Source organism: Hyposmocoma kahamanoa, unplaced genomic scaffold (assembly GCF_003589595.1).
Source record: "Hyposmocoma kahamanoa isolate Upper Pololo Valley unplaced genomic scaffold, ASM358959v1 99289, whole genome shotgun sequence".
NCBI classification, from domain to species: Eukaryota; Metazoa; Arthropoda; class Insecta; order Lepidoptera; family Cosmopterigidae; genus Hyposmocoma; species Hyposmocoma kahamanoa.
Window position 1 is genome coordinate 1 of NW_020655852.1, and position 12,492 is coordinate 12,492.

A 12,492-nucleotide genomic window follows, 5' to 3' on the forward strand; every position below is an offset into this window, starting at 1 on the left:
TGAAAAAATAGGGTGGTTTGCATTAATATTAGACATAACTGGTTGATGACTGTACCACATCAGTCGACCATGACCATGGGACCTATAAAAGGCCCGAAACGTTGGTTTCTTTGGAAAAACAAATATACGCGATTTAAATCCGGAAAAATAGTTTCGTTTGTTACGAATAAATGTTTATTTCTTTCTTTCTTTCATTAATATTTAAATTCATCTTAATGCCTTTTACGATAACAATGGTGAAAATTCTATTGTGTCAAGATTGGTATTCTGATGACTGTACATTGAAATGTAATTTGTTAATTTCATTGCAGAACCACCATGGAACATAACACCATCATCTTCTCTACACTGCTCATCATCACAAACTGTTGTGCAAAAGAAATGACTTCTAACAGTGAAGCCTCTAACGGATTAACCTTTGATACCTCTTTGGGGGTGGCTTCGAGCAATATGTCTTCTAGCTACATGAACTTTAATGGATTAGTTTCAAGCAGTCACACTTCTGACGCGTTGGAGTCGAGCAGTTCCATCTCTAATCATAGTGTGATTGACGTGGCTGCTGTCGACATTTTGTTATATCTTTACCAGGTAGCATTTACACCTTTCATAACAGAAATGGATAACGATTTCGGCGGTGATTTATATATTAGTCGTATTTGTCCAAGTAATATGGTTTATAGCCTAATTTTGAAAAAGTGTGACTATGATACAAAAGTTGCCCCATCACTAAATGATTAAGAATGGGCCTGTAATAAAACACCGTCGCGTAAAAAAGTCTGCAGTCTGCAAGCATGTCATGGTTTCAGAAGAAGCCCTATGAAATTAAACAAACAACCAAGTATTGAGATTTTTTGTGAAATAGCTCCACTAGTTTAGTTGCGATTATGAATATAAATATTGAACACATAGAATAATTTCGTCGACCCGGTGAGACTTGAACACGCGACCATGCTGCATCGTAATGATACGATCACCAACTGAGCTACGGGTCTAGTTACTGAGCCAACGAAATTCTCCTATGTGTTTTTGTTATAGATCTTTGTGTCTTTCGGCATTAGTCGCCACCAGTGACATCTAGTGAGAGATTTTCGAATAACCTTCTCACCGCAGCCGGTACCTTTACAGGTATCACAATGACGCAGGTGTCGCTTTTCGATCAAATGTATTTATTGAGATTTTTTGTAAAATAACTCCTCTAGTTTTGTTGTGGTTATGAATACACTCCACTTATTATAGTGAAAAATAGATGACTTTACCATCTTAGTCAGCCGTGACCATGGGACCTGTAAAGGGACCAAAACGTTGATTTGTTTGAAAAAAAAACAAAATATCCTAAAAAATTGTTTCGTTTCCTACGGCCTTTATGAAATTAGATGTGTTTGTTTAAGATTTTTGTTTTGTATAAAAATAAATAAATCGTAGTAACAGACATAAAAAACTGCTTTCCACTGACTAAAACGAGGCTAATTGACAAATGATCAAATATCCGTTTTAAATAGCATAAGATAGAGTACAAAATTCTCTTTTAAAATTAGTTAACGTGCTCGACTTATCGGAACTTGCCCTAACGATGCAAAGCTGAATATCATTAAACAATTTCAATATTCTAAAACTGGGTTACGGTTTTTTTATGATATCTCAAAAAAAAAATTGGCAGAAAATGTTAGACGACATCACATTACGTTGTTCTGATCCCAAAGTAAGTAATTAAAGTACTTGTGTTATGGAAATTGGAAACAACGACAAACACCCAGACGGGTTGAGACAATGTAGATTTTTTTACATTGGCATATAACAATTCAGTTAATATGATGGACTTTTAATACAAATTTACATTCCACAAGTTCATTTTTGATAATGATCATTAAACCCTGAAGTTATAATCCTCATTTAGATGATTAAATTGAAATAAATATGATATAAAACAAATTAATAGGTTCTCTGTATTTGAACCGACGTCTTCCAGCATACCATGCCAGACGCTGTACCGACTTTAGCCACGGTACGAACTAGCGGACCTCACGATTTTTTCCATGTGCTTATTATAGTATCTTTGTATTTGATTTTTCAACGACTTTTTAGGCGTAGCGCCACCTTTACAGCTACCAGCCCCGGCTAGAGATGTCGCTATTCATTGTATTTAAATTTTTATTGAATTGATATTCAATTGTTTTCAAGTGAAATTACTCCACTAGTTCGTTATAATTATTAATACAAAGGTCGAACACTCAGAAAAAATTCCTTCGATCCAGTCACGGAAAAATATAATAATAAAATCGATTAGTTCAATCATAGAATAAATGGAGAAAAGTTAGACCCTGTTAATAAAGCTGTCTTTTTCGGAGTGACCTTAGATAGTAAACTTCAGTGTTCTCCACATAATATCTTTCTTGGCCAGCAGATTAAGCTCTACTTTGTACTCAGCCCATAGAATACGTGAGCTTACCGTTGTTGCTACTGCTAGACTAGTTTATTTCAGTTTCTTCCTATACATAATGTCCTATGGTATTCTCATGTGGGGAAAAGCGGCAGATATTCAAACCATATTTGTGTTGCAAAAACGAGCGATTCGTTCTGTGTACCGTCTACGTTCTCGGGCTTCTCTCAAAAAAAGTTTAAGGAGACTGGTATCATGAATGTAGTTTCACAGTACATTTACTCAAATATTTTGTATGCCCGTAAAAATATACATAATTTCATTAAGAAAGAAGATATCCATAATATTAACCTTAGAACTAAGTCCAAACTCATGGTACCACGTTTTTGTTAACTAAGGTAAACGATTCTTTTATGTTTTTACAATAAGATTCCGGAGCATATATTATTAAGATTATCATTTCCTAAGTTTGAAACTTACATTACAAGTATTTTAATTGAAAAGTCATATTACAAAATTGAAGAGCATGTGTTAGATAAAGATGCATGGAACGACAACACGAGTCTAGATTCCACACAAATATGATTCAAAGTGTATTCCATAGCATTTAAGTTTATTTGAAAAGAGTAATCTCTAGAGTTTATTGCTCGTTCTTCTCAGCGAAGTCAGCAGTACGAGCAGTAGCTTAAAAAACTTTGACGTCGACTTCAAAATTACATTAAATTGATGATTTTCATACGAATGAGACACACCCCTTTATTTGTACGTCACAGACATTGTCTTACAAATAAATTGAAGTCGGGTCTAATACAAAAACCACAAAAAAAATGTCCCAAGTCAACCTATTTAAACGTAGTGACATGTAAAGGAATATGAAAAAGCTAAAACGTTGAATTTAAATTGTAATGTCATCGCAGTATCGCGCTGTCAGTCGAACAAATGATGACTAAAGCGGCGTTTGACGCTCTGTATACGATTTTAACGCCTTACAAGTTCGGACACTTTTTAGCGCGGACCCGACGTCCATATAATTGTAAGTCAATGGTCACAGAGTTCACATATTTTTATAGCACACTGTAAATTCTACCATATAAACATGATTTTGTGTACAATTTTAATCGCCTATAGAGAATATTTCTATCCCAGGTAATAAAGTAGCTACAGCAACATATATAAGTAAGCCCAAGTACGGGTTTACCCAAATCCCTTACCTTACCTTCAATCAAAAAGGTTTAAGTCTACTATTTCGTACCCCTGATACACTGTAAAGAAAGATTTGGGTTTGATCAATGACTAAATTAATTAACATATACCTAGATATGCCATTGAGGCTGTTTTCTTTAGCAGGAAAATTAAAATTGATCTAGTGTGATGTTTTGTTCCTCATTTTAACACAAGCATAGTGGACTAGCAACTAGAAACTTTCCTTTAAAAATAACCGATACAAAACAGTGTAATGCAAAAAGTAAATAAAGTCTTTTTTATTGAATGTCACGATGGTTGACCACTATAATACTCAATTATTTTTATGAAACTACTTCACAATTTTTTATTAATATAAATATCGAACACTTAGAAAAAATTCTTTCGATCCGGCTGAATTCGAACCAACATATTCCAGCAAACCGTGTCAGACGCTATGCCAACTAAGCTACGGAACAAACTAGCGGACCGTACGAAATTTTCTATGACCTTGTTGCAGATTTTTGGGTTTTAACGACTTGAGAAATCTATATCTTGACTCAACCAGGTGGGAATGGACGTGTACATTTGTCAAACGGAATGTTGAGGAAATGAGAATCAATAACTTGCCATTGTTTTAAAATAGAGACTCATTAAAAGGTGCACTGATAAAAATAGTAACGTGCTTTCGGACAAAAGAAACAAAATCTGTCCAACAAAACCCGAAAGGCTTTCGGAATAACAATTTAAAAAAAAATAATAACGTACACACTCAACATAGCCCCGCACTAGAGAAAATCTGTGTCGCGGGTACCATGGACACACACATAGACAACCACGTTTCTCACGTCACGAAAATCATGTGATAAGTTACCAGTAATTGCACAAACAAAATTGTAAAAAATAATAAAAAAAAATGTAAATTTAAAAAAATATTGAAAGATCATAACGTCTATACATCGTCTATAAATTGTTATTATCATTTGTATGATCATTTAGAAGGATTTAAGGTTAGAACGATTTACTTCGAGTGGTCGGACGGACGGTCCATTTAGCTTAATGCACATTGAGAACGTTCTGGGCATGATTTAAGGGTGGTTCTCATGAAAACGACTATCATTATATATGCCGTGGCGATTTTCCTCCATTACTTTCTTTTTTTTATGATACCAAGTGACTGGACGTGCGCTTGAGGGTAAGGAATCGTCTGTTCATAGCAGTTGCAGTGTGCCCCTAAGAGCTTTAATCGCAAAGATCTGAGGTGTCTGTAATCCCATGTGCTTGTAATTTCACCAACACCCTTAACCTTCAAAACCGGAACGCAGTTTTTACAATCTGGGCCCCAGAGTATCTTTGGGAGATAAGTTTAAGGAAATTAATATTCTTACACTGGCGTCCACCTATAAAAATGTAATTTCTTTATGAAAAATGGTGACAGACATATCATTAATACGAGGAATAAAAATAAACTAGCTGTTCTTGATAGTCGTCTTCACAAAGTCAAAAATACTTTAAGGGGCAATGTATACGCTTCTATAACAAGATTCCGGTTGATATACAACATTAGCCATTCACGAGGTTCAAAACTATTGGTATTATAACGCCACATGAGTTTTTTTTTTAATTTCCCATATCATTTCTATTGGCTATGTTTAACTTTCACATTAAAACCAATATCCGCTCCTTTGGTGACACGTTAATTCCTTAGTAAGGCATAGCATCGAATCTTTCTCTCTTCCTTTTTTCACTCTGCCAAAATGCATTTGAGTGAAAGGAATAGAAGATAAGAAGTCGCCACTAGAGTGCGCTGGCTTCGTATTTGCTGGCTCGCGGTTCGGCAAGAGAACCTCGCCGCGACCACTCCGAGAAAAAGATATAAAAGAAAATCGAGACGCTACGCTGTTCTTGCCATAGATTGCGTACCTATATACGAAATCTATGGTTCTTGCGGATGACGGGCATTTTTTTCATTGAAAAACCGCATTATTTTAAGTGATTTGTTTGCGTCTGAATGCGTATATGGCCCTAACGAGGAGTTCCATGTACGGCACAGTTTTTCTTCATAATATTTCTTTATTTTTTATTCCTTATTTTCTCGATTCTATTTAATAACCGTAAATTCGAAAGGAAAGGAAAGTTCCTTACCTTCTTCTAGAACCGCACCTTACAGTCCACACTACCATCAAATATAATAGGTTGCAAAACCTCCCAGCCGCTTCATTTTTTCAACTATAGTGAAACAAAAACTTTATACTAAAGGTTATTATACAACTTCTGCGTACTTGGATGACAAAAATCCGTGGTAGTAACCCGTTTAGCTCATGGAGGTAGTCTCGATCTCTGATGTTTCAAATAAAAAAAAATATTGTAAATGTTATTTACAAAGAGCAACCCCTAGAGTTTCTTGCTCATTCTTCTCAGGGGAATCTGCCTTACGAATGAGCGGTAGCGTTTAACCATTGTGACGATTTCAAGTATAATAATGCTTACTTATGAATTATAGATTATTTTGATTTTGATTTTTGCAGTCATTGCCGCTTGGCGTCGGAAATAGATAAGGTGGCACTACTTTTCTGGACGATCTCTTTCTCAAGCAGCTTTACACTACTATTATATCACTTATCAATATCAGATAGTATACTTTTTTTAATGGAAGAAATTGTATTCCACTGCAAAGTCATCGACTCCAGTCAAGGAATCAGTTTTAAGAAGCGTTTTTTAACGCACACACTCTTAGACCCGCACTAGGGAAACACACATAGAGCACCACTAATTACACCCAAACTCACGAGAGAAATTCATGTAGGCCATACAAATATTTCTCCCGGCACGGGAAACGAACCCGGGATCTCTAGTAACTTAGTACTTCCCTTTTTTTTACGTGGGAGAATCTTCGCGGATATCTCTCAGCTGCAGGGGCAACAGAGAGATTATGTCGGACTCCTACCGACTAAAACCCCACGATGAACCCTTTCTGCCATCCGTTGACGAAAACGTAGCTACGTGACAAAATATTTTTTTAAATTCCGATAAGTCGAACGTTAATTAATTTCAAATTTTTTTAACAGAGAATTTTGTGCTCTATTTTTTGCTATTTAAAATGGATATTTGACCATTTGTCACTTAGCCGAGTGTTAGTTAATGGAACGCCTTCGCACTCCTCCGCGGTCCCGCACGGCGCTGGCCCTCTGCCGACGGCTCCTTCCTGTTGAAGTGGAGCTGGAGAAACTCCACCCCATTTATCACTAAGAGAGAAGGGCAGTACTTCCCTGGATTTTGAACCTTCTTCGGCGTGCTGGTTTCACGATGTTTTCGTTCACCGGAAATCTTATAGACATAGACGGCCCTGATTCGAACCCACAGCCTTTCTTTGAGAGCCGGTAGGTCAGACCATAATAGAGAGTTTTCTTTCGATACGAACACGAACAGATTTAGATAAATTTACTATTGAGTCAGCAACTCTAAGGCGGCACCAATTTTATAGGGAGACCGCAGTGGAGGTAAAAACGAGAAAAAACAAACATTCTTACACAAGAAACTCTACTGCTACTTAATAAAAATAAAATCATAGTTCTAAAGTTGGCTTAATCTTTTGACATTCTTAAACGTTACTTATTTCTTGCAACTAAGATAAGTTATTTCGAAAGTGGAATTGCTTATCAATAGAACCTTACTTGATTTCTTAACTATTACTTAGTCTGTTCACTGATAATGTGTACTATAAAAAGAAGGAAAAAAATGTGTTTATTATCATTCCATTTTCGATTATTCTATACGGAGTAATTAAAACTATAATTTTAATTCAACAATGGCACAAAATATGGTCGCGTTCGCTTGCTTTGTGGCGGTAGCTTTCCAAGTAAGTGTTTATTGTTTAACCGACTTAAAAAAGGAGAAGGTTGTCAATTCGACTCAATTTTTTTGTATGTATCATTAATGAGTGATTATTATATGTGAACTGATTTTGAAGATTATTTTTTTCAAATAGGTTATATAACTCAGTATTGTTCCCTTTTAAATTTGAAAAAAATACTCTATCTCTAAGGGTGGCAAACTAGGGGATGAATGATATGTATAATGTTTTTTGATTGTACCTTTTTAGCTATATATAAAATGGTTGTCCATTGTAAATAAAATCATTTGAAAAAATATTTTTCTTTTCAGGCCGCCACTGCGCAATGCGTGAACCGTGTTCTACCAATCGCAACCCCTAACTGCGGCTGCTCCAACATCCTTCCTGTCGACTTCCCCAACCAGATCCTTTACAACCCTCCCATCGCTTTGGATTCCACATTGGCGCCCATTCAGGGACCGACCACTATTATTCAAGATAGCACAGTTGCTAACAATTTGGCTAATGCACTGCAGCTATTGGTACGTATAGATTCTTAGCATAAACTTTGACGTGTAGTCTCTTTGCAGTAATGCTACTAAATTTCAATGGTGGCACTTCGTCTAATAAGCGTGTTTGTCCACTGTATCCAAGTATTCAAAACCGAGACTATACAAATATACAAAATTCGGACCCACTTCGGATATTGCTTTAGACTCTCCCTGTGTTTCGGATCGTCGACGTACGATACGACATAGTGGGCAAACGCTCTAAGTATCGAATAAGAACAAAGCACAGGAATAAACGAAAACAAAACACAAAATAAAAAAAAAACGCTTCTATGATGGAGTTACTGCGAAAAAGTCGTTAAAAACCGATAAGAAACATATGCAACAAGCACATAGAAAAATTAGTAAAGTCCGCTGGATCGTTCCGTGGCTTAAGTCGGTATAGCGTCTGGCACGGTATACTAGAAGACGTCGGTTCAAATATAGAGAACCTATTAATTTGTTTTGTGTTAATTTTTTTCAATTCAATAATCTAAATGGGGTTTATAACATTAAGGGTTAATGATCATTATCAAAAATGAACTTATAGAATATAAGTTTATATGAAAAGTTCATCATATTAACTGAATTGTTATATATCAATGTAAAAATAATCTATATTGTCTCCTAGATCCGTCTGGGTGTTTGTGGTAACGTCGTTGTTCCCGATTTCCAAAACACAAGTGCTTTAGTAACTTTCTTTGGGATCAGAACAACATAATTTGATGTTATCTAATAGCATAGCGTCTAGCACGGTTTACTGGAAGACGTTGCTTCATCTTTGTATTAAGAATAACAAACTAGTGTAGTAATTTCACTAAAAACCATTGAATGATCATGGTCGTGATATATCCAGACATTTAATAAGTTTACAGACAGTTCCAATTTCGCTAAACATGTATTAGAAACAAATCATATTTTTCCATTCTTATGAAATTTTACATTTTTGCGAAAAAGGACTATGTCTGGGTGTTTTAGAACAGATAGAAATAATTAGGTACAACAACAGGGGTTGTATGATAAATTAACAGTTGAAATTTGCATCATCTCCTTTATAATGGGTATTTTCGGGTTTCAACAATAGCAACACTGGGGATAGCGGGGTATAAATACACCAACCGTTCTGAACGAGCTCACTCTTCGGCCTGAGAGTTGAGCAGTCAACAGCCCCTGAGGATGCTACGTGGAGAGGCGAAACACGTGTCGGGTATAATTTTGTTGGTGGTTTGTGACTGTAATTGCGCTTGTGTCATTGACTTACAATATGGACGTCGGGTCCGCGCTAAAAAGTGTCCGAACTTATAGGGCGTTAAAATCGTACACAGAGCGTCATTCACGCTTTTGTCTTCGTTTGTTCGACTGACAGCGAAGCAAGCAAAATTAGACAGTACTGCGATAACATTACAATTTAAAATCAACGTTTTAGCTTTTTCATATTCCTTTACATGTCACTACGTTTAAATAGGTTGACTTGGGACATTTTTTCCGTGGTTTTTGTATTAGACCCGTCGTCCATTTATTTGTAAGTCAATGGCTTGTGTTATTAATTTTGTGCGGAGGAAGCGTGGTATAATTAACTAAATGAAAAAAATATTCTATACAAGCGCAGCTATTTTGCACGATTTAACCTTCACTAGGTTCACGGATCAATAAAAATGGCAGTAAATTAATTTGCTAATTAATTTACTGCCATTTATATTGATTACCTCTACGATATCAGTGTAAAAAGAACTTCGGTGTTTCATGAAGTAAAATTGCTTAATATTTCTTTTGTTTTAGGTGGTGAGCAACCTTCTCTCCAGCACTCTCCCTCTCAACCCCGATCCTCTGGTTGAGTACGCACCGCTCGCCGCTCCTCTAGCCGCTCCGCTTGCAGCTCCTCTGGCTGCCCCGCTTGCGTTCCCAACTTGCGGCTGCGGTCGTCCCGCTTGTGGATGTGGTCTTAACGGATTCAACTTTGTGTATTAGAAGCTATGAATGTTTCTACTGAAACACAATGTTGATATTCTTATTTGTATATTTATTACTTTTCTGTTTTTTGAATTAAATAAATGAATAACTGGATTACGGATCTTTTTTGCGATTTAGAAATACTCGGCTTGATTATATGTCCCATTGCTGGATTCGAGTGTCCTCTTAGAAGAGGGCTTATACTATCTGGCGGGTGTGGTTTATTCGATTCTTGCATCTTATAAACCACACAATACACATATTATTTAATTTTTTATTGACTTGATATTAAATTATTTGTATGTGAAATTACTCCACTAGTTTGTTATAATTATTAATACAAAGATCGAACACTTCGGCTGGATTCGAACCGACGTCTTCTAGCATACCGTGTCAGACGCTATACCAACTAAACCACGGAACGAACCAGCGGACCTCACGAATTTTTCTATGTGCTTGAGTCGTATCTTTGTATTTGGTTTTTCATTTGGTTTTATTCATTCCGGAAATTATTGGTGCGCCCCACGTATATGAACTTGCGTTTGCCTTAATAAATTTTACTGGATAGTTTTTTGTTTGATGCTGTTCCGGGCTCGTTTCGGCTATCACAAATTACTAATTTTGTTCCGCATATAAAAGTCGACTTTTCACTTGACACAATACATGTAATTAACAAATCACCATGACTTCCAGAAAAGAAAATATAAAATATACAAAGGAGTCCGTAACTGTCCCATTGTCATCAAGAAGTCAGATTTTGATAAGGGGATGCCATAGAACAGATACTTACCATGGACATCGAAAAAAGCGGATAAGAAAACTTTTGAAGTCGGTTTTTTTTTTCAATTAAAATGTTACAATTATATGTTTTTAAGTTACAATAACGGACTGTACTACCATTACTGGACAATACAGGGAAGGAAACAAATACAGGGCTATTTTTAAAATATTAACAACCTCGAAGGACCGTGTTACTAACACCATAAAAACCACTGTTAATAATTCGTTACATTTTACTTTCAAGCAAAAATAAATATATTATTTTCATCACACTTGTACGTAAATAGTACGATCGCATGCAGGTTAATTTGACTATAATGCCCCAAATAAAAACCTCGGACTTTTTTATAATCTTATTACCGACCATGGCTGTATGTGTCACGGGCGCGTTACGGGAATGACGAACATCGACTCCGAAAGCATATTATAATAGTCTCGTTCGTAATTCCTTACTTACCGCCTTTAATACACAATGGACTATTACACGCTTATCCTTTCTCCTTTATAAGTCTTAGTGTGAGGCCAGACGAGCGTAATTTTGAGAGTTGTGAGTCGCATAGTTTGAGTTGCGTAGTTTGCGCTGCATTCGGTTTCATATAAAAGTACGGTTTGTTTCACACGACGACTCAAAATGAGTTATCTGCCGACACACGGGCGTAATAACGACTGATTTCGGTCGCATTCGGAGGAAAGGGGTCACTTTAGCATAAACGCTTAAAAAGCAACTGAATAAAATACGTTCGTTTGGCGCTGCAATCGAATTTCGGTCGAGCGCAAACTGCGCAACTCAAAAACCGCACCGTGTTTCTTTCTTTCTTTATTTATATTGCCTCGAGTCTATGTGTTCGTGGAGCCGTCGTTGTTTCCGATTTCCCTATCAAAAGTGCCATGGTTACGTACTTTGGGATCATGGCGACGTTATATGATGTTGTCTTATACTATATTATTAAGCAAAAACCCTTCCTCCGTCACCGCACCTCTAAACGGACATTACAAATTACAAGCGCAGCTCCAGACATTTTAGACCGATGAATGTGAGGATATTTCATGTGCATAGTGTGATAGCGGAAGATAGAATGCGGACGAATGATAAAATAGTTGAGAAAGTGAGCTTCGTTAATAAAATATTTTTTTCACCTCACTAGCTCGAAAAGACTTTCTTTCTCATTAGAAATCAGGTGGAAAAGGTTTTTGTAATTCGAAGTTGACTGATTGTGGTGCAACTAACTTTTTCTTTCGATAAATAAAATATAATGTTCAATACACGTTCAACTACGCGACCTGTCGTGACTTATTTATATAACATAAGTCCGTTGTTATATTTTATCCTTATTATTCACATTATTACATTATTATTGTTGACATTACATTGACAATGGTAACTAATTGTGTTTATTACATTACTTTAATTCGTCGAAGAACTAAAATTATTTCATTAGTCCATTGACTTACAATTATATGGACGTCGGGCCCGCGCTAAAAAGTGTCCGAACAGGGCGTTAAAATCGTATACAGAGCGTCATTCACGCTTTAGTCTTCGTTTGTTCGACTGGCAGCGAAGCAAGCAAAATTAGACAGTACTGCGATGACATTACAATTTATATTCAACGTTTTAGCATTTTCATATTCCTTTACATGTCACTAAGTTTAAATAGGTTGACTTGGGACATTTTTTCGTGGTTTTTGTATTAGACCCGTCGTCCATTTATTTGTAAGTCAATGCATTAGTCACACAAAATGAAAGTACAAGCAAGAATAAAATTTGAAGAGGTATAAATTCAGAACGCATCCGAAGATAAACTTTTTCATAGAATAATAATAAC

The 12,492-nt window shown here is 36.1% G+C and overlaps 1 protein-coding gene across 2 annotated transcripts; it reads left to right on the top strand.

The window, feature by feature from the left end:
* Positions 1-346: 346 nt before the first annotated feature.
* LOC113239052 lies at positions 347-9,998 on the top strand. 2 transcript variants are annotated; one of them, XM_026475915.1, is made up of 3 exons: positions 347-588; positions 7,724-7,933; positions 9,719-9,998. In XM_026475915.1, the coding sequence occupies exons 1-3, from the start codon at positions 382-384 to the stop codon at positions 9,905-9,907; spliced, it is 606 nt and encodes a 201-aa protein (XP_026331700.1). In that variant the 5' UTR covers positions 347-381; the 3' UTR covers positions 9,908-9,998. The 2 variants fall into 2 exon arrangements, with proteins under 2 accessions (XP_026331700.1, XP_026331701.1); XM_026475916.1 differs by lacking the exon at positions 347-588 and adding an exon at positions 7,353-7,418.
* Positions 9,999-12,492: the final 2,494 nt, after the last annotated feature.

Bases quoted from the DNA above. Each gene is read 5' to 3' on its own strand.
- LOC113239052 (XM_026475915.1), top strand. From the start codon at position 382: ATGACTTCTAACAGTGAAGCCTCTAACGGATTAACCTTTGATACCTCT. The intron at 589-7,723 runs GTAGCATTTACA...TTTTCTTTTCAG, and splicing joins TTTTGTTATATCTTTACCAG to GCCGCCACTGCGCAATGCGT. The intron at 7,934-9,718 runs GTACGTATAGAT...CTTTTGTTTTAG, and splicing joins CTAATGCACTGCAGCTATTG to GTGGTGAGCAACCTTCTCTC.